A 22902-nucleotide genomic window follows, 5' to 3' on the forward strand; every position below is an offset into this window, starting at 1 on the left:
TTTACTTTAAATGCACACGTCGTTTCCCCAATGTACCACAAATTACAAGGGCACATCAGTAGGTAAACGACGTAATCTGAGTTGCATGTAAGGTAATGTTTAATCTGATACACTTTATTAGTTTCCGGGTGTTGGAATGTGGATCCTTTTATTATGTGTCCACAGTTGACACATCCTAAGCAGGGGAAACACCCCTTTTGTTTTCTACCAGTTAAGGTTGCCTGCATGTTCTTCCTAATCGGTCCTATGTCTGATTTAACAAGATAGTCTTTGATGTTTCTATTTTTTCTATAGGAAAATAGTGGTGACATTTTGAATTCTTTAATATTCGGGAGACATTTTCCCAACATTCCCCAATGCTTTTTAATTATATTGGCCACTTCTCTACTTTCTTCCACATACGTTGTTACAATAGGGATACGTTCAGGGTATTTTCTCTTACTTGTGTTTGTTTTATTTCTAATTAATTCACTCCTTTCTAGTTTTAACACCTTTTCTTTAGTGTCTAGCAAGAGTTCCTTTGGATACCCCCTATCCTTGAATTTTTTAATAAGGGAGTCCATAACTATATCCACTTCTTCCTCATTCTGAACCACTCGTCGCACTCTGAGTAGCTGTCCCAGAGGTATTGACCTAATCATTCTCCGTGGATGTTGACTATCATATGTCAATAGATTGTTCCTATCGGTACTCTTTACAAACAAAGTAGTGTCCAGCCCACATTCTCTCTGTCTAATTAGTACATCCAAAAATTGTAGTTCTGTTTTAGATGACACTAGTGTGAACTTGATCGTTAAGTCAATGGTATTAAGGTACCCCAAAAAGTTCTCCGATGCTATTTGTGTCCCGGTCCAGAGGAGGAACACATCGTCCACATATCTCCACCATACCAGCACTTGCTGGAAATGGCAAGACGGGTAGATGTGTTCCTCCTCTAGGATTTCCATTACGAGATTAGCATATGAGGGGGCCAATATGGCCCCCATGGCAGTCCCCCGTTTTTGTGCATAAAACACATCTCCAAACAGGAAATAATTACGTTTAAGTATGATCTCCAATAGTTGTAATATGAACATCTTGCTTTCATCTGTGTATTTAGCTCCATTTAATTTCTTCCCAACTGCCTCCAGTCCCCGTTCATGATCAATGAATGTATACAGTGATATGGTGGAGATATGTGGACGATGTGTTCCTCCTCTGGACCGGGACACAAATAGCATCGGAGAACTTTTTGGGGTACCTTAATACCATTGACTTAACGATCAAGTTCACACTAGTGTCATCTAAAACAGAACTACAATTTTTGGATGTACTAATTAGACAGAGAGAATGTGGGCTGGACACTACTTTGTTTGTAAAGAGTACCGATAGGAACAATCTATTGACATATGATAGTCAACATCCACGGAGAATGATTAGGTCAATACCTCTGGGACAGCTACTCAGAGTGCGACGAGTGGTTCAGAATGAGGAAGAAGTGGATATAGTTATGGACTCCCTTATTAAAAAATTCAAGGATAGGGGGTATCCAAAGGAACTCTTGCTAGACACTAAAGAAAAGGTGTTAAAACTAGAAAGGAGTGAATTAATTAGAAATAAAACAAACACAAGTAAGAGAAAATACCCTGAACGTATCCCTATTGTAACAACGTATGTGGAAGAAAGTAGAGAAGTGGCCAATATAATTAAAAAGCATTGGGGAATGTTGGGAAAATGTCTCCCGAATATTAAAGAATTCAAAATGCCACCACTATTTTCCTATAGAAAAAATAGAAACATCAAAGACTATCTTGTTAAATCAGACATAGGACCGATTAGGAAGAACATGCAGGCAACCTTAACTGGTAGAAAACAAAAGGGGTGTTTCCCCTGCTTAGGATGTGTCAACTGTGGACACATAATAAAAGGATCCACATTCCAACACCAGGAAACTAATAAAGTGTATCAGATTAAACATTACCTTACATGCAACTCAGATTACGTCGTTTACCTACTGATGTGCCCTTGTAATTTGTGGTACATTGGGGAAACGACGTGTGCATTTAAAGTAAGGATGAACCAGCATAGGTACACTATTAGGAAGCAAAGAATGGACCTCCCTGTACCAAAACACTTCACTGAACATAATCACACTGAGAAAGAACTTAAATTTAAAATAATAGATGCAGTGCCTCCCCAAAGGAGAGGGGGGGATAGGGAACAGATGTTGAAGAAAAAAGAGCTCATGTGGATCTACGAGTTGAGCACCCTCAAACCTAAGGGGTTAAATGTAGATTTTAGTATACATGGGACAATATAAAAGAATAGTACAGTATGGATACCTAGTCTAACAGCATGTTATGAAGCTCTGTTGGTACTGTATTGGTGTTTTGCCTATTTATGGGTATGGACCCAATTTTTATGTATTGCACTTTTATTATTTTTTATTTATTGCTGTATTCTTTACTTTTTAGATGCACCAAATTGTGAAGATTGATACCAAGAGGAACGTGACTGTGTGGAGGACAATTAAAATTATACTATAATTAAAATTATACTACTATTATAATAAATCACTGCGAAATGAAACAAATGCATTTTGATCTTTATTTACATAGGTGAATAGATGGCAAGCCAATCAAGCGCAATACTAAGAACATGTTACTTTTAACACTTAGAGTGTTTATTTATGTGGGTGCATGCAGGGAAGTTAAGGATTAGCCAGGACTAGGGCGCTATCATCCTTTGCGTGTGTGGCTGCAGCGCTTGGACCTGAGAGGGTTAGGTGCTGGGTCGCTATAACGCATGACCCCCGGAGACAGCCTGAGTAAGGTGCCATCCGGAGGGTCAGGGTGGGAAACTGCGCCCATATATGTTGGTCCATATGGCATGCCATAATACAATGAATGGGCACCCGACTCATGTTCCTCTGTGAGGAGTGAATGAGAGGTAAAGAACTCTATGGGAGGGTTTTAGAATCCCCAGTAAACGGGGCGCTGAGTCGCGCATGCATGGTCTGAGTGCTCTCTTACAATGAGCACCATGAGAAGAGAAAGAAGCCACAACAAATATGGCGCCGACTCGCGCACGCGCGCTGAAAGTGTGCCGCACAGTCTAGGGGATTGGCCGGCCATCTATCACATAGTAGTGACGTAATGAGACATGCGCAGTAGGCGCTAAGAGACGCCGAAGGAATGGCGTCCTCCACACGGAACATGCGTCCACAGGGTAAAGTAACAGGCATTATATAGTTATGTACCATATGTATGTATGAATTTGCACATGACATATTGCACATATGCACTTTAGAATTTGAGAAGCACTGCATTGAATGTACTAAGCGGCACACAATTAAGGATGATTAAGCTATGTATAAATATAGGGCACTAAGACTTACTCACTGCTTGAGAAAAGCTCATTGCGAGCTGAAACGTTGCCACAATATGTGGGTATATTAAACCCTGCACGTTTTTATACTGAATTATGGAGTGCTGCCCCATTTTTGGATACCTATAAATGTGGATGATCGCTGGACTGATTGTCTTGGGGCTCAAGCAGTGAGTAAGTCTTAGTGCCCTATATTTATACATAGCTTAATCATCCTTAATTGTGTGCCGCTTAGTACATAGATGCCGCATATATATATATATATATATATATATATATATATATATATATATATATATATATATATATATATATATACACATAAGAGAGTAAAGCAAAACATTGATCATTTCACACAAAACTCCAAAAATGGGCCAGACAAAAGTATTGGCACCCTCAGCCTAATACTTGGTTGCACAACCTTTAGCCAAAATAACTGCGATCAACCGCTTCCGGTAACCATCAATGATTTTGTTACAATGCTCTGCTGGAATTTTAGACCATTCTTCTTTAGCAAACTGCTCCACATCCCTGATATTTGAAGGGTGCCTTCTCCAAACTGCCATTTTTAGATCTCTCCACAGGTGTTCTATGGGATTCAGGCTGGACTCATTGCTGGCCACCTTAGAAGTCTCCAGTGCTTTCTCTCAAACCATTTTCTAGTGCTTTTTGAAGTGTGTTTTGGGTCATTGTCCTGCTGGAAGACCCATGACCTCTGAGGGAGACCCAGCTTTCTCACACTGGGCCCTACATTATGCTGCAAAATTTGTTGGTAGTCTTCAGACTTCATAATGCCATGCACACTGGCAAGCAGTCCAGTGCCAGAGGCAGCAAAGCAACCCCAAAACATCAGGGAACCTCCGCCATGTTTGACTGTAGGGACCGTGTTCTTTTCTTTGAATGCATTTTTTTTCTCCTGTAAACTCTATGTTGATGCCTTTGCCCCAAAAGCTTTACTTTTTTCTCATCTGACCAGAGAACATTCTTCCAAAACGTTTTAGGCTTTCTCAGGTAAGTTTTGGCAAACTCCAGCCTGGCTTTTTTTATGTCTCGGGGTAAGAAGTGGGGTCTTCCTGGGTCTCCTACCATACAGTCCCTTTTCATTCAGACGCTGACGGATAGTACGGGTTGACACTGTTGTACCCTCGGACTGCAGGGCAGCTTGAACTTGTTTGGATGTTAGTCGAGGTTCTTTATCCACCATCCGCACAATCTTGCATTGAAATCTCTTGTCAATTTTTCTTTTCCGTCAACATCTAGGTAGGTTAGCCACAGTGCCATGGGCGATAAACTTCTTAATGACACTGCACACGGTAGATACAGGAACATTCAGGTCTTTGGAGATGGACTTGTAGCCTTGAGATTGCTCATGCTTCCTCACAATTTGGTTTCTCAAGTCCTCAGACAGTTCTTTGATCTTCTTTCTTTTCGCCATGCTCAATGTGGTACACACAAGGACACAGGACAGAGGTTGAGTCAATGTCAACTGGCTGCAAGTGTGATTTAGTTTTTCTTTCTCGCCTCATTTGGGGACACAGGTAACCATGGGTGTATGCTGCTGTCACTAGGAGGCTGACACTATGCAAATGAAGAAGTAACTCCTCCCCGGCAGTATACACCCTCCGACAGGCACCAGGCAACTCGGGTTTTGCTTAGTGTCTGTAGGAGGCGGACCTGGATCTAACCCCAGATCCGCATTTCTTTTACAGGATTTTGTTGTGTGTTATTCAATCATTTCTCCTTTCTTTTTCAGATACTTTCTTCAGGGTAACAGGGTGCAGTTTTTCTCACCCTGTTTTCCTCACTTTGAGCGATGAGAGAGCAGTGTGGTTTCACCCACATCGCACTCTCTCGGGCCCGCTGGGCAGGACTTTGTCCCCTGTCACCCATTCAGGTGTTCAGGGAGACTTCTTCTTTGGTGGCCAGTCCTGCCCGCTTTCCCCTCCTCATCCCTCTCCTCGGAGTGGGCTGAGAGGAAGACGGCGGTCACTTCCAGTGACGCTCTCCCCTTGTTTAGGGGTCGACGCCGTCTTCTGCGCCGGAGTTCGTGGCGCGGGAAGAAGGACTTCTTCCAGGACCCTCCATCCTACAAGGGATCCTGATGTGTTCCTCAACCCCAGGTAGGGGATCTTTAAGCAACAGTACGAAACATCTAATCACCCCAGCCCGCCCGCCCAGCGATCTTCTAAGGGGGGTCATCACATGGGGGGTCATCACATCTCCAGGCCAGCAGTTTATTAGGGGAGTGGGTTGCATCAGGGAAGAAGGGTCGCTACCTTTTTGTTCTGGCGCCTTTTTTTTCTATTTCTGTTTCTCAGTCCCTGGTCCAAGCACTTGAACGTATCCCACTTCTCTCTCATGCCACCAGTGCCACGAACGCCTCACACGGCGATTCGCTCGCACCTCTCCAAGACCCTCACAGAGGCAGACCGGACAAAAGAGACAGAAAAAGGACCTTATCTAGTTCCTCTTCCATTTTGGCTCCTGCTGAGGAACTGTCTGATTTGGCGGATCAGATTTCTCTTGCGGGAAAATACCTCATGAATGCTTCCCATGATGCAGCGGCCTGCTCCACCAGGGCTAATAGCAATATTGTAGCCATTCGCCGGATTCTCTGGCTAAAAGCGTGGAACGCTGACCCAGCTTCTAAGAAATCTCTCACTGGTCTGCCCTTCCAGGGTTCTAGGCTCTTCGGCACGCAGTTGGATCAAATGATCTCGGACGCTACAGGGTGTAAGAGTACCTCCTTACCCCTGTCCAAGCCCAAACGTCACTTCAACAGGAAAGGCCCCCAGTCCTTTCGCCCTTTTCGGTCCTTCGCCTAAGGAAACTCCAAACAGGACCGTTCTTCCTCGCAAGGAGACCAAAGAAAACCTTCTTTCAGGCCTCCACCACGCTGGAGGGCTAAGAGCCACCCTGCAAAACCATCGGGATCTCGGGGCCATAGGTTTTCTAATAAATGACGGGTCGCCCCCACCTGGAAATCCCTCCAGGGTGGAAGGCCGGCTTCTTCTGTTCTCAGAGGTTTGGCCATCAGTAGTCGACGATGCCTGGGTCAGGGAGATCGTCACTTCAGGCTACAAGATAGAATTTTCTTCGCCCCCAGGAAGACGTTTCCTGCTCTCTCGTCCTCCCAAACAGCCCTCCCACCTCTCAGGACTTCTCCAGGCCGTCGATTCGCTCCTCGCCTCAGGAGTCGTAGTTCCGATGCCTAAGGGGGGGTTTTTACTCAAACCTGTTCGTGGTTCCAAAAAAGGACTGCTCTCTCCGTCCAATTTTGGATCTCAAGCAGCTGAACCGCCATCTCCGGATTCAGCGCTTTAGGATGGAATCTCTGCGCTCGGTGGTTGCGTCCATGGAACAGGGAGAGTTTCTGTGTTCCGTGGATATCTGAGATGCGTACTTTCCCGTTCCTATTTGTGTGTACGGCATCAGAGATTCCTCCGGTTCGCGATCTAGGGTCATCATTATCAGTTCATGGCCCTCCCCTTCGGTCTGGCGTCTGCGCCCAGAGTCTTCACGAAGGTCATGGCAGCTGTCATGGCCATTCTTCGTTCGAAGGGGATTCTGGTAATCCCATACCTCGACGACCTCTTGATCAAGGGTCCATCCCGTCAGGATTGCAGCCAGAGCCTCCAGCTTACTCTGGACACGCTTCTTCGCCTCGGCTGGTTAATCGATTATCAGAAGTCTTCCCTGATTCCAACTCAGCATCTGGAGTTCCTGGGCGGAGATCTGGGGGATCAGAGCTCTAAAGAGCCCGAATCCTCTGTCTCTCCGCCTCGCTATGAGGGTTCTGGGGAAAATGGTCGCTTCCATGGAAGCGGTCCCCTATGCTCAGTTCCACTCTCGTCCCCTCCAGCTGGCCCTTCTGTCTGCCTGGGACAGGAACCCACTTTCCCTGGATTGTCCGATTCGCCTCTCGCCCAGGGTGAAACAGTCTCTCTCTCTCTTGGTGGACGCTGTCCACCTCCATTCTGCGCGGGGGGTCATTTCTCCCTCCCCGCTGGCAGGTGATCACCACCGACGCCAGCCTCCAAGGTTGGGGAGCGGTTTTTCTCCACCTCACGGCCCAGGGCCGCTGGACTGCTCAGGAGGCGTGCTTCCCTATCAACCTTATGGAAATCAGAGCCATCTTCCTAGCCCTCATACGCTGGGAGTCTCTCCTTTCAGGGAAACTGGTCCGCATTCAGTCGGACAACGCCACAGCCGTGGCTTAAATAACCCATCAGGGAGGGACTCTCAGCAGGCGAGTCAAGGCGGAAGTGGCAAAAATTCTGCGTTGGGCGGAGGGTCACGTTCCCTCTGTCAGCCGTCCACATCCCAGGAGTGGACAATTGGGAAGCCGACTTTCTAAGTCGCCAGGGCATCGTGGTGGGCGAGTGGTTTCTTCTTCCCGCAATCTTCAGCCAGATTTGCCAGTGGTGCGGCGTCCCAAACGTCGACTTGATGGCTTCCCGGGCAAACCACAAGGTTCCCCATTACGTCTCCAGATCTCAGGATCCGATGGCCGTCGGATGCGACGATCTCGTGGACTCAGTTCCAGATGCCCTATCTGTTTCCACCCCTCCCCTTGATCCCAAGGGTCGTAAAAAGACAGAAGGGGTTCCCGTGTTCTTAGTAGCTCCAGATTGGCCTCGCAGGGCCTGGTATGCGGAACTGGTGAACATGCTATCGGACGTTCCGTGGAGGCTTCCGGATCGTCCAGACCTTCTTTCGCAGGGGCCTCTCTTCCACCCGAATTCTTGGTCTCTGAATTTAACGGTATGGCCGTTGAAGCCGCCATCCTGAAGGATGCGGGTTTTTGTAATAGCGTCATCCAGACTATGATAAGAGCAAGAAAACTGGCTTCCTCGCGTATTTACCACAGATGTTGGAAGGCCTTTTTCCGTTGGTGTCAGGACACCAATCTGTTTCCTATGACCTTTTTCCTTCCATCCCTTCTCGGTTTCCTTCAAGCGGATCCAGATTCGGGTCTTTCCCTTAGCACCTTGAAGGGTCATATTTCCGCTCTTTCCATTCTTTTTCAAAGGGACCTGGCCTACCTGCCTCAGGTGAGGACCTTCATCCAGGGAGTCGCTCTTATAGCTCCCCATTATCGTCCTCCTGTCAAGCCTTGGGATTTCAACCTTGTGTTGGACGCTCTCCAGCGTGCGCCCTTTGAACCAATTGAGGACATTTCCTTTTCGCTTCTATCATGGAAGGTAGCCTTTTTGGTCGGAGGTAGGAGGATACTGCAGGCGGCTGTTTCTAACCGGCCGACCTAGCTTCTCTTTTTCTGCAGAATATCCCGCCCTAGGGACTGCTTTTGGACGTCCCATGGTTACCTGTGTCCCCCAATGACGCGAGAAAGAAAGAGGGATTTTTGGTTCTTACCGTAAAATCTTTCTTGGAGCCTTCATTGGGGGACACAGCACCCTCCCTTGAAGTTGTACCGTGTTGGCCAACGTGCCGTTGTTGTGGGTTGGTACTAGGTTGAGTTTTATAATACCTGTTCCTACTACTGCTTTTGCACCAACTGAGTTGCCTGGTGCCTGTCGGAGGGTGTATACTGCCGGGGAGGAGTTACTTCTTCTTCATTTGCGTAGTGTCAGCCTCCTAGTGACAGCAGCATACACCCATGGTTACCTGTGTCCCCCAATGAAGGCTCCAAGAAAGAGATTTTACGGTAAGAACCAAAAATCCCTCTATTGCCAACACCTGTTAGGTGCCACAGGTCAGTTACAGGTGCTGTTAATTACACAAATTAGAGAAGCATCACATGATTTTTCTAACAGTGCCAATACTTTTGGCCACCCCTTTTTATGTTTGGTGTGGAATTATATCCAATTTGGCTTTAGGACAATTCTTTTTGTGTTTTTTTTTCATTGAAGACAAATTAAATGAAGATTAAAAATACCAAATAATTTGTGATTGCAATCATTTTCAGGAAGAAACTGAGTATTATCTGACAGAATTGCAGGGGTGTCAATATTTTTGCCCACAACTGTGTATGTATATATATATATATGTGTGTATATGTGTATATAGTTAGTGTGTATATGTGTGTGTGTGTATATATATATATATATATATATATATATATATATATATATATATAATTATACTCCTCTAGGGAACAACCACTGACATCTACTTGTGACAGTGTTTGGGGAAGGTTGTTCCTAAAATGGGACATCATTTCCTAAATGTACTTATTTTTGGAGCTAGTGTATGTATTTTATAAATGTGGTGCAGGTTCTCATAAAATCTTTCTGGTATTTACGGCTTAGTGTTTGATGGTTGGTTTAGGCTTCTAAAGTTCTGTAAGAAAATCAGATTGCCGGTAACTAAAGTGCACAAGGTGAAAAATCTGGCCAAAGACATTCTGGAAGAGCAGCATAAAATGAATGTGTATGAAGACACTCTGGAGTGTCTGGAGGTAGGTGCTGCATTTTCTGAATAATTTCTTTAGCTTTATCCCTCTGATTGCTGGTGTTAATTGATCAATAATTATCTGGATCAATGTATTTGTATGGGAATGCAATGAACATTTAAAGGGAACCTGTCACCTGAATTTGGCGGGACCAGTTTTGGGTCATATGAGCGGAGTTTTCGGGTGTTTGATTCACCCTTTCCTTACCTGCTGGCTGCATGCTGGCCGAAATATTGGATTGAAGTTCATTCTCTGTCCTCCATAGTACATGCCTGCACAAGGTAAGATTACTTTGCGCAGGTGTGTACAACGGAGGACAGAGAATGAACTTCAATCCAATATTGCAGCCAGCATGCAGCCAGCGGGTAAGGAAAGGGTGAATCAAACACCTGAAAACTCCGCCCATATGACCAAAAACCAGTCCCGCCAAATTCAGATGACAGGTTCCCTTTAACTGGGAAATTGCAGATGTCTCCAAGCTTTAAAGGGTTTGTCTTTATCAAATATATTAGTGGCATATTGCTCTGGTGCACCACCGATGTGCCGTTGGCTGAGTGTGGAGGTGGAGGCTGACTTCTCTGATCCTCACCAAAAATTATAATGGCATACAGACCGACCTAATGACTGCAGAAGTGGACCACTATGCATGTTGTAAAACTTGTGCTTTCTCTTTAGCATGAAATTGAAAAAACTGTGGTGACTGTAGAAAAGATAGAAGACTCTATAGTTGCTTTAGAAGGAAAGGTTGAGGCCATGAAAAAACACGCATCAAAAACGTCACAGTTCCAGGTACGTACCATTCACCATTAAAAAGTAAAGCAGGGTATCATGGGAGCTTATGAATATTGCAGGTGTTATGTCAAGCAATGTTTTCCATTTTCCAAAACCTGAAGAGTTAAGGAAAATCCCTAAATTCACCCGATCCCAGAATATGACATGCATGTGTGTCATCAATGGGAGATTATTCCTGAACGGTATCGTACAAGAATGTTAGTGTTTCCATTTGCAATAATGTATAGTGATATACTGTATAAACTATATCACAAAAGTGAGTATATCCCCTCATATTTTTGTAAATATTTATTATATCTTTTCATGGGACAACATTGAAGATATGGCACTTTAATACAATGTAAAGTAGTCAGTGTACAGCTTGTATAACAATGTCAAATTGGTGTATCCTCTAAATAACTCAACACACAGCTATTAATGTCTGAACCACTGGCAACAAAAGTGAATCCAGCTCTAAGTGAAAATGTCCAAATTGTGCTCAATAAGCCATTTTCCCTCCCTGATATCATGCGACTCATTAGTGTTACAAGGTCACGGGTGTGTTAACCCCTTTCTGACATCCGATTTACTATCCCATCCATGTGACCCGGGCCCGTATGACCATGGACGGAATAGTACGTCGTAGCCGATTGGCCGTGCACACGAGTGGTGTGTGGCCGATCAGGGCCGGGTGTGTGTGTGTGTTTTCATGAATATTTGAGCCCATGGATCCATTATATATCCATTTTGCAAGCCGGCGAGAAAATCTCGCCATATGCATGTCACACGGATGCTTACATGCGAGAAAATCACATCCTCGCTTTGCACACGGATGACATACGGATCACTGTTCGGGGAACATTTCGGCTATTCTCGTCCGTGTAAAACGAACCTTTTTTTTTTTTTCTTTTTTTTATACGTTGTGTGTGACTCCAGCCTAAATGAGATCCCCCAACCTTAAACATAATGGTATTTTACTTACTGATCAGAAGGGGTCTGATTGTCATGACCTTGCAAAAGAACAGAGGCAGCAGCATTTTTTCCCCTCCACCGCAGCACTGCCATCTGCAGTGTAGGGAAGTGTAACACAACCCTATGTATGTGAACGGAGCAGCTCCCTGTACAGCAGTGCCACTTTGACAGTAAAAATGATGGAGAATAGACTGCCTAACTGAGCATATTTACACCATTGTATAACAATTGGGAATATCCCTTTAAAAAAAAAATATATATATATATATATATATATATATATATATATACACACATATACATACATATACACATATACACTACGTGGCTGGGCAATTAGTATGTGGCTGGGCAATATACTACGTGGACATGCATATTCTAGAATACCCAATGCGTTAGAATCGGGCCACGATCTAGTAATAATAATAATAACCTTAGAAGGAAGATAGACTTTTCAATGACTGTCCAATAATACGGAAAATCTGATGGCTCAGAACCATGTTCGGTCCCTTTTAGGCTGCGTTCATTTATATCTTCAGTTTTAAAGCTGAAGTGTTAAACAGGTAAAGTTTTACTTTTATTCTACTTCCACATAAGTAGCAAACATTTTATATGTACCTGCATGAAATCGACTGGGCAAGGAGTTCGGCAAGCTGGAAAGCCCCCAAGGCAAATGTTAGGATTTGTTTCAGCTTTGTGGTAGTATGCTTTGGTGTAGTGTGGTGCCACCTGCAGGTCACTTTTCCTTTCTGCAGGTTTATGAAAATTAATGTTTAAAGTGTATTTTGTGATCACATCGTGGATGTGTGGTTTGTTTGGCTATTTTCTTGCTGAAGGGTGCAAGTTTACATTTCAAATGGTTTATCATTTTTGTGTGTGGGTGCAGTATGAACGGAGATACAAAGTATTCACGGAAAAAGAGTGTTTTGAAATAATATAGAAGGTTAAAAGCAAGTCATATCAAAGAAATGTTACCACTGTCATGAAGTACTATATGTCACAAGAAAACAGTGTCAGAATCACCGGAATCCATGGAAGCATTCCAGAGTTATAACCTCATAAAGGGACAGTGGTCAGAATTGTAAAAATTGGCCCGTCATTAACGAGCAAACCACCCTCAGGGGTAAAGGGGTTAAATGTGAAAGTACAACATGGCACCTTATGGCAAATAACTCTGAGGATCTGAAAAAAAAGAATTGCTCTGCATAAAAATAGCCTAGGCTATAAGAAGATTGCCCTCCGCCTGAAACTGAGCTGCAGCACAGTGGCCAAGGCCATACAGCGGCTTAGGCTTCTTTCACACTTCTGTCGGTACGGGGCCATCGCTAAGCGTCGGCGCGACGGACGTTGTGAAAATTCGGCACAAAATGGGCAGCGGATGCAGTTTTTCAACGCATCCGCTGCCCATTCTAAAGTCCCGAGGAGGAGGGGGCGGAGTTCCGGCCACGCATGTGCGGTAGGAAATACAGGACCCGACGTACGAAAAAAAACTTCCCTTGAACGTTTTTTCATGACAGTCTGCCAAAACACAACGCATCCAGAGCACGACGGATGTGACGTATGGCCATACGTCGCGATCCTTTGGCAATACAAGTCTATGGGGAAAAAATGCATCCTGCGGGCACATTTGCAGGATGCGTTTTTTTCCCAAAACGACACATTGCGACGGAGGCCAAACTACGCAAGTGTGAAAGTAGCCTTAACAGGACCTCTCAGGATCCTCTCAGAATTGACCTCACCCTGGTCGACCAAAGACGACGTGTGCACGTGGTCAGCGTAATAACCAGTGGTTGTCTTTTCAAAATAGGCGTATGAATACAGAAGTTGTTTGGTTCAGGTGGTGTCAAGCTTGTGTGGCGGCTACCAGGTGAGGAGTAGAAATACAAGTATGTCTTACCTACAGTTAAGTATGGTGGTGGGAGTGTCATGGTTTAGCGCTGCATGAATGCTGCCGGCTGTAGGGAGCTACACTTCATTGAGGGAACTTTGAGTACACAGAAGTACTGTGACAAACTGAAGCAGAGCATGATTTCTTCGGAAACTGGGCCACAGGGCAGTATTTCAACATTATAATGACCCCAAACACGCCTACAAGACAACCCACTGCATTGATAAATAAACTGAGGGTAAAGGTGCTGGACTGGGAGGTACCATATGTCTGCTGACCTAAATCGTAATGAGCATCGGTGGGGCATCCTCAAAGGAAGGTGGAGGAGCTCAAGGTCTCCAACATTCACCAGCTGTGTGATGTTGTGGAGGAGTGGAACAGGATTCTAGAGGCAACCTGTGAAGCTGTAGTGAACACCATACCCAAGAGAGTTAAAGTGAACCTGTCACCAGGATTGTGCTAAGTAAATTACAGCCACTGTCAGGTTGATGCTGTCATACCGATTAAAATGATACCTTGGTTAATGAAATCCACATGTGGATTTTGTTTAATCTGTATTTGCAGTTTTCAGTTAATGAGATTCTCGTTCTTCGGGGTGGCCTATGGGTGGGGCTTTATGTGGTGCTCTGCTTACATATGCATCCTTATGAGCTTATGACAGGTCACTGATCCTTCAGTGACCTGCTTCCTATTTTACATAATGCAAATAAATTGTGGGCTTAGAAAAAAGAAATTGACATATAGCAAAATGGTGGCGGCGCTTGCACAGTAGCATCTCTCTCTCACCGATAGATGCTGTTGCACAAGCGCTGGTGCCATTTTGCTGCTGTTTTTTTTTCCTCCAGAAAAATGGCCGTGGCACATGCGCAGTAGTATCTAACGCTTCCCGATAGATGCTACTGCGCAAGTGCCACCACCTTTTTGCTGTACAGGAAAAAATATGGATGCAGCAAAATGGCGGCGCCTGCGAAGTAGCATCTATCGGTAAGAGATGCTGTTGCATAGGCGACATTTTGCTGGATATAAAAAAAAAAAATTCCCTCCTTGTCAAAAATAATCAGTCATTGTGGCATGGATATTGGTAGGGTGTCATTAAATTGACTCAGGCCTTTGACAGTGTACCCCTGCCTCTACTGTACCTGGTGTGTATCTCCTTCACCTCTCCTAATTGGTTTGACAAGGAAGCTTACCCCTGCAGCTAGCGTTTTCTGAATTTTTTCAACATATTTTCCACAATGGAAAATAGCACCTCCTGAGGCGGACTTCAGGAGAGCGTGGCTTGGGTCTAGCAGGATGAACAACCAGTACTCTTTTATTTGGCCAAGCTGAATGTAATACAAGGGTCCGGGAAAAGCAGTGATACACAAAGTCTGCCGTATGTGCCAAGGTCCCTACAGCCAACAGTTCACTGTCTCCACCATAATGACTACTCTCCATCTCCTCTTCCTCATTCGTCTCCTCAGCCCATCAATGTAGGAGAGACAGATAAAAGCTTGTTTGGCTACTATCATCTTAGCCAGCTCCTGTTGCTCCTCTTCTTCAGCCTCCATCTCCTCATTGTTACCCAATCTGGGCTGATCAGTTGAAATGAGGCTCGTTAGTATCTCCCTGTCTAAGGGTACCGTCACACTATACGATTTACCTACGATCACGACCAGCGATATGACCTGGCCGTGATCGTAGGTAAATCGTAGTGTGGTCGCTGGGGAGCTGTCACACAGACAGCTCTCCAGCGACCAACGATGCCGAGGTCCCTGGGTAACCAGGGTAAACATCGGGTAACTAAGCGCAGGACCGCGCTTAGTAACCCGATGTTTACCCTGGTTACAAGCGTAAAACTGAAAAAAAAAAAACAGCACATACTTACATTCTGGTGTCCGTCAGGTCCCTTGCCGTCTGCTTCCCGCACTGTGACTGCCGGCCGTAAAGTGAAAGCAGAGCACAGCGGCTGTACTTTCACTTAACGGCCGGCAGTCAGTGAGTGCGGGAAGCAGACGGCAAGGGACCTGACGGACACCAGAATGTAAGTATGTGCTGTTTGTTTTTTTTTTAGTTTTACGCTTGTAACCAGGGTAAACATCGGGTTACTAAGCGCGGTCCTGCGCTTAGTTACCCGATGTTTACCCTGGTTACAAGCGAACGCATCGCTGGATCGCATCGCTAGATCGGTGTCACACCGATCTAGCGATGACAGCGGGAGATCCAGCGATGAAAGAAAGTTCTAAACGATCTGCTACGACGTACGATTCTCAGCAGGATCCCTGATCGCTGCTGCGTGTCAGACACAGCGATATCGTAACGATATCGCTGGAACGTCACGAATCGTACCGTCGTAGCGATCGAAATTGTATAGTGTGACGGTACCCTAATGCCTTCCTTTGTCTCCAACTGGTTAACATGCAATGCTTCATGTTTAATTATCAGCAGGGACTGTTTAAGCAGGCACAGAGGTGGGATCGTTGCGCTGATGATGGCTTCATTGCCGCTCACATCTTTGTCAAGTCCTCAAAGTCTTGGAAAACCATTCATGCCCATTCTTTAATTGTTATGTGTGTAGACTGTCCAAAATACCGAGGGTGTGTATTCGGGGAGCTGGTATTCCACAACTGGCCTCTGCTGCTCATAAAGCCTTTTCCAGCATGTGCAGTTCCAGTGTGTGTGCACGTCACACAGTTGTCGGCGAGCTGGCACCTGCATGCACTGCTGCAGTACTGCCAGAGCCGCGGCAGCTTTACCTGATTTGTGGAAATGGGCGTTGACACGGCATACCTTGACCAGAAGCTCTAGCAAATCTGGGTATGTTTTCAGAAACTGCTGAACTACAAAGTTGAGCACTTGGGCCAAGTATCGAATGTGTGTGACCTTGGCAAGCTTCACAGCAGCCACCAGGTTACGGCCCACGAGCATGCCTGTTTGGAGATTCAGCGGTGAGAGCCACAGATCTGTCTGGTCTGCTATTCCTTTAAATAACTGCTGCGGTGTGCGATTTGTCTCCTAGACAATTTTAGATTCAGTAGAGCCTGTTGTCAGTTCGCTGAGGCATTGAAGCAGAGCTTCCAGCTGATGGGTACGACGTGCTCGAGATAGCACATTGGGGTTGGTGGAAGAAGCCCTGAAAGAAGTAAGGCTAGCAATCCTTGCCAGGGTGGGACTGTGCCCCGGCCTCCAAAATGTTCACCCAGTGTGCCTTCAGGGAAGTGTACCGTCCCTGGCCACAAGGTCTTGTCCTGTGTCAGTCGTTAAGTGGACAATCCCAGTAACCGCATTGATAAGGTCATGGGCGATGTTGTTGGACACATGTTGGTACAAGGTGGGGACACCATAACTTGAGAAATAATGACGGCTTGGGTAGCGAGGGACCACATTTTTACACCTGTATTAGGCCATTTTTTGTTTATATCTCAAACCAATGAAGTTTCACATAAATCAGGTTCTACAGTATATATGAGAATAGTCAATTTTTGGAACAAAAATATTTTGTGAACTATACCAGGCCAAGCGGTTTATAAAAATGTTAACCTACCGTAATTTTACATAAAGCACTTTAAACTGTATGGATGACTAATTAAATCCAGAAAAAAAAATTGAACTTAAATATTTTGTGTAGCTGATGTACTCCTATACTCAAATGCTTTGCAGATGTTACGCCCACAGGGCGTGACAAAGTATAGTGGACTCACTAGACCACTGATGGTGCTGCGGCGACTGTATGCCCAATACTCAAAAGACAGGAGAGTGGATCTCATAAACCAAAAGATATTTATTAACAAGGTTAAACAAAAAGGGAAAAGTTGTCAGAGGAAAAGAACCTCTGGATCACGACCCTGTACCACGTAGTGGAGCATCGGGCAAGGTGTACCCCTATACAGGGATTCCCCCGTCACAACACCAGGTGGCCTGAATGCCGCGAATCCAGGACCAGAGGACGACCCATATTGACAGACTAGAAATACAGTGAAATACTTGGCTCTGCTGGTGTAGAGAATCCCATTTTAACCCCTTAAGCCCCGAGGGTGGTTTGCACGTTAATCACCGGGCCAATTTTTACAATTCTGACCACTGTCCCTTTATGAGGTTATAACTCTGGAACGCTTCAACGGATCTTGGCGATTCTGACATTGTTTTCTCGTGACATATTGTACTTCATTTTAGTGGTAACATTTATTTGATACAACTTGCGTTTATTTGTGAAAAAAACGGAAATTTGGCGAAAATTTAGAAAATTTCGCAATTTTCCAACTTTAAATTTTTATGCCCTTAAATCACAGAGATATGTCACGCAAAATACTTAATAAGTAACATTTCCCACATGTCTACTTTACATCAGCACAATTTTGGAACCAAAATTTTTTTTTGTTAGGGAGTTATAAGGGTTAAAAGTTGACCAGCAATTTCTCATTTTTACAACACCATTTTTTTTTAAGAACCACATCTCATTTGATGTCATTTTGAGGGGTCTATATGATAGAAAATACCCAAGTGTGACACCATTCTAAAAACTGCACCCCTCAAGGTGCTCAAAACCACATTCAAGAAGTTTATTAACCCTTCAGGGGTTTCACAGGAATTTTTGGAATGTTTAAATAAAAATGAATATTTAACTTTTTTTCACACAAAATTTATTTCAGCTCCAATTTGTTTTATTTTACCAAGGGTAACAGGATAAAATGGATGCCAAACATTGTTGTACAATCTGTACTGAGTACGCTGATACCCCATATGTGGGGGTAAACCACTGTTTGGGCGCATGGCAGAGCTCAGAAGGAAAGGAGCGCCATTTGACTTTTCAATGCAAAATTGACAGGAATTGAGATGGGACGCCATGTTGCGTTTGGAGAGCCCCTCATGTGCCTAAACATTGAAACCCCCCACAAGTGACACCATTTTGGAAAGTAGACACCCTAAGGAACTTATCTAGATGTGTGGTGACCACTTTGACCCACCAATTGCTTCACAGAAGTTTATAATGCAGAGCCGTAAAAATAAAAAATCATATTTTTTCACAAAAATGATCTTTTCGCCCCCAATTTTTTATTTTCCCAAGGGTAAGAGAAGAAATTAGACCACAAAAGTTGTTGTGCAATTTGTCCTGAGTGCGACGATACCCCATATGTGGGGGTAAACCACTTTTTGGGTGCATAGCAGAGCTCAGAAGGGAAGGAGCGCCATTTGACTTTTCAATGCAAAATTGACTGGAATTAAGATGGGACGCCATGTTGGTTTGGAGAGCCCCTGATGTGCCTAAACATTAAAACCCCCCACAAGTGACACCATTTTGGAAACTAGACCCCCTAAGGAACTTATCTAGATGTGTTGTGAGAACTTTGAACCCCTAAGTGTTTCACTACAGTTTATAACGCAGAGCCGTGAAAATAAAAATTCTTTTTTTTTTCACAAAAATGATTTTTTAGCCCCCAGCTTTGTATTTTTACAAGGGTAACAGAATAAATTGGACCCCAAAAGTTGTTGTTCAATTTGTCCTGAGTACGCTGATACCCCATATGTGGGGGGGAACCACTGTTTGGGCGCATGGCAGAGCTCAGAAGGCAAGGAGCGCCATTTGGAATGCAGACTTAGATGGATTGGTCTGCAGGAGTCACGTTGCATTTGCAGAGCCCCTGATGTACCCAAACAGTACAAACCCCCCACAAGTGACCCCATATTAGAAACTAGACCTCCCAAGGAACTTATCTAGATGTGTTGTGAGAACTTTGAACCCCCAAGTGTTTCACTACAGTTTACAACGCAGAGCCGTGAAAATAAAAAATCCTTTTTTTTCCCCACAAAAATGATTTTTAGCCCCCCAAATTTTTATTTTCCCAAGGATAACAAGAGAACTTGGACCCAAAAAGTTGTTGTCCAATTTGTCTCGAGTACGATGATACCCCATATGTTGGGGTAAACCCCTGTTTGGGCGCACGGGAGAGCTCGGAAGTGAAGGAGCACTGTTTTACTTTTTCAATGCAGAATTAGCTGGAATTGAGATCGGACGCCATGTCGCGTTTGGAGAGCCCCTGATGTGCCTAAACAGTGGAAACCCCCCAATTATAAATGAAACCCTAATCCAAACGCACCCCTAACCCTAATCCCAACTGTAACCCTAACCACACACCTAACCCTGACACACCCCTAATTCTAATCCCAACCCTAATCCCAACCGTAAATGTAATCCAAACCCTAACCCTAGCCCTAACCCTAATGGGAAAATGGAAATAAATACATTTTTTTTAATTTTATTATTTTTCCCTAAGGCTAGGTTCACATTGCGTTAGCGCAATCCGCTAGTGCTAAACGGATTTCCCTAACGCAATGTCTTTTTAGGTGTCGTGTTTAGTGGTCGCATTAACGTCCCCGCTCTGAAAGATCGGGGATCGGACCTTGGGCGCGCCGCGGACGCTGCAAGCAGCGTCTGAGGCGCGCCACAAAAGAACGGCACCTTGCTAGCGCGAGCCGAAAATGGCTCGCTCTAGCGATGCGCTACACCCGAAAATCACATTGCTGTCAATGGTTGTGCTAACGGACCCGTTGCACGGCATTAATTGTGACATTTTCGCCGTGCAACGCTGTCCGTTAGCGTTAACCCATTAACGCAATGTGAACCTAGCCTAACTAAGGGGGTGATGAAGGGGGGTTTGATTTACTTTTATAGCGTTTTTTATATCGGATTTTTATGATTGGCAGCCGTCACACACTAAAAGACGCTTTTTATAGCAAAAAAGTTTTTGCGTCTCCACATTTTGAGACCTATAATTTTTCCATATTTTGGTCCACAGAGTCATGTGAGGTCTTGTTTTTTGCGGGACGAGTTGACGTTTTTATCGGTTACATTTTCGGACACGTGACAGTTTTTGATCGCTTTTTATTCCGATTTTTTGTGAGGCAGAATGACCAAAAACCAGCTATTCATGAATTTCTTTTGGGGGAGGCGTTTATACCGTTCCGCGTTTGGTAAAATTGATGAAGCAGTTTTATTCTTCGGGTCAGTACGATTACAGCGATACCTCATTTATATCATTTTTTTTATGTTTTGGCACTTTTATACGATAAAAGCTATTTTATAGAAAAAATAATTATTTTGGCATCGCTTTATTCTGAGGACTATAACTTTTTTATTTTTTTGGTTATGATGCTATATGGCAGCTAGTTTTTTGCGGGACAAGATGACGTTTTCAGAGGTACCATGGTTATTTATATCCGTCTTTTTGATCGCGTGTTATTCCACTTTTTGTTCAGCGTTATGATAATAAAGTGTTGTTTTTTGGCTCGTGTTCACTGAAGGGGTTAACTAGTGGGCCAGTTTTATAGGTCGGGTCGTTACGGACGCGGCGATGCTAAATATGTGTAATTTTATTGTTTTTTTGGTTTTTTTTTTAGATAAAGAAATGTATTTATGGGAATAATATTTTTTTTTCTGCTTTATTTAGGAATTTTTTTTTTTTTTTTTTTTACAAGTGTGGAAATTTTTTTTTTTACTTTTTCACTTTGTCCCAGGGGGGGACATCACAGATCACCGATCTGACAGTGTGCACAGCACTCTGTCAGATCGGTGATCTGACATACAGCCGGGCAGGATTAGAGCTGCAGCTGCAGCCTGGTCCTGACCCGGAAGTGCTCCCTGCAGGACCCGGATGCAGCCCGGCGGCCATTTTGGATCCGGGGACTGCAGGGAGAAGACGCTCGGTACACGGTGAGTACATCACCGTGTACCGATCGTCTCAGGGAAGCCCGCAGGGAGCCCCCTCCCTGCGCGATGCTTCCCTGCACCGCCGGCACACCGCGATCATCTTTGGTCGCGGTGTGCCGGGGGTTAATGTGCCGGGAGCGGTCCGTGACCGCTCCTGGCACATAGTGCCGGATGTCAGCTGCGATAGGCAGCTGACACCCGGCCGCGATCGGCCGCGCTCCCCCCGTGAGCGCGGCCGATCGCATATGATGTACTATCCCGTCACTGGGAATTAAGTCCCAGGTCACCTGGACGGGATAGTACGTCATATGGGATTAAGGGGTTAAGGAACGTGACTCTGGTTCCAGCCATCAGTTCTTGCAGCCTTCTAGGCAAGTGTTCTGTCTCTACTGCCTGTTGGGGAACTAGATGTCATGATGGGTCCCAGACTCTTCTATGGACTCCATCTCCACTGCCAGTCATAAGTAACTACCTCCCACCCGGGTTGCCAGCTATCAGTACCTTGCAGCCAACAGGCCCTGTAGCATTTCTTCAGTCCTGGTCCTGGCTTGCCTCCTTTTCTCTTCTGACCAGCCTAGGCCCCGCATTCTGCTCACAAGTTTCTGGCTCATGGCTCTCCTGTCTGCATTTCGCAAGAACCCCAGCAGTGAAGGCTGTGGCCTGGGTTCGGGCCTTGGTGGTTCTGGGAAAGCGTCCACTTCTGGATCAAAGGTTACTGCCACCTCCACTGTTGTGACAGCTTAGTCTTGCTCCGATATTTCTCCTGTTACTTCCCTTTGGGAGGCTTGCGGGATTCTACCATCCTTGACGCTCACTAAGCACGTTACACTGTATGAATTACTAACACAATCCAGAAAAACTCTTTTTTTTAGTGTTATATTACACTGAAATGTAAACAGGGCACATAATACTCTATGGGTGAGTAATTGAATCCAGAAATATTTCTAAAGTTTTTTTTTTTTTTTAATTTTACATACCACCATAATGTAACAATAAACATGTTACACTGTATGGATGACTAATTGAATCCAGAAAAAAATGTTGAACACAAAGTTGATGTACTTCTACACTCATAAAGGCTTTGCAGAAAGTGCAAAGCCAGGCAAAAATTATAAGGACGGTCATCCATAGACTGCGGGGCTGAGATTCAAGTTCGAAATTGAGCACTGTCTAATGCTCGCCGAGTACCGAACACTTTCGAGCACTCAGATACTAGAGTGATAGCTGAGTATCACCAAGCACGTTTGCTCATTGTTAGTGGCCACACAAAATATCCACATTTAGGGGGTGTACTCCCCTATGTTTCCAGCGGTTTAGACATTAGTGGCTGTGTGCTGAGTTATTTAGAGGGCGCACCAAGTTTACACTGTTATACAAGCTGTACACTGACTACATTGTATCAGTGTCATATCTTCAGTGCTGTCCCAAGATAAAATATTTACAAAAACATGAAGGTTGTAATCACTTTTGTGATATACTGTATGTGATTATAATATAGTTGACATTTGTTTAAAAGATTCAAAATGGTATTAAAAAAATACATTCAATTTGATTTTAAAAATACTCTCAAAAAAAAAAAAAATCAGTAAACACAATGAAGTCTTTTTTTTGTTGTTAAATAAGTAATAAAACATGTTTTAAATGTACTATACCAGTTCTCATGATGACCTGAACAATAAAGTTACACTGTGTATTAAATGGTAATAATAGAAAAGTGTTTTGTCTGAAATGCTTGTTTATGCATTCTGTATTAGCAGGTCCATATCCTTGAAGAGTCATTATTTCACCCTTTGTATGCAGCTTTAG

At 44.4% G+C, this 22902-nt stretch overlaps 1 protein-coding gene across 3 annotated transcripts in view; it reads left to right on the top strand.

Annotated features, from left to right (window-relative positions):
- Positions 1-22902, top strand: part of LOC138665321 (centromere protein Q-like) — a 149046-nt gene that overhangs the window by 122196 nt on the left and 3948 nt on the right. For all 3 annotated transcript variants that reach the window (XM_069752689.1, XM_069752690.1, XM_069752692.1), the window contains 2 exons: positions 9658-9787; positions 10457-10570. In XM_069752689.1, coding sequence (XP_069608790.1) covers positions 9658-9787; positions 10457-10570 — 244 coding nt within the window. The remainder of the gene's footprint in view (positions 1-9657; positions 9788-10456; positions 10571-22902) is intronic.

Source organism: Ranitomeya imitator, chromosome 2, assembly GCF_032444005.1.
Source record: "Ranitomeya imitator isolate aRanImi1 chromosome 2, aRanImi1.pri, whole genome shotgun sequence".
In the NCBI taxonomy this organism is placed as follows: Eukaryota; Metazoa; Chordata; class Amphibia; order Anura; family Dendrobatidae; genus Ranitomeya; species Ranitomeya imitator.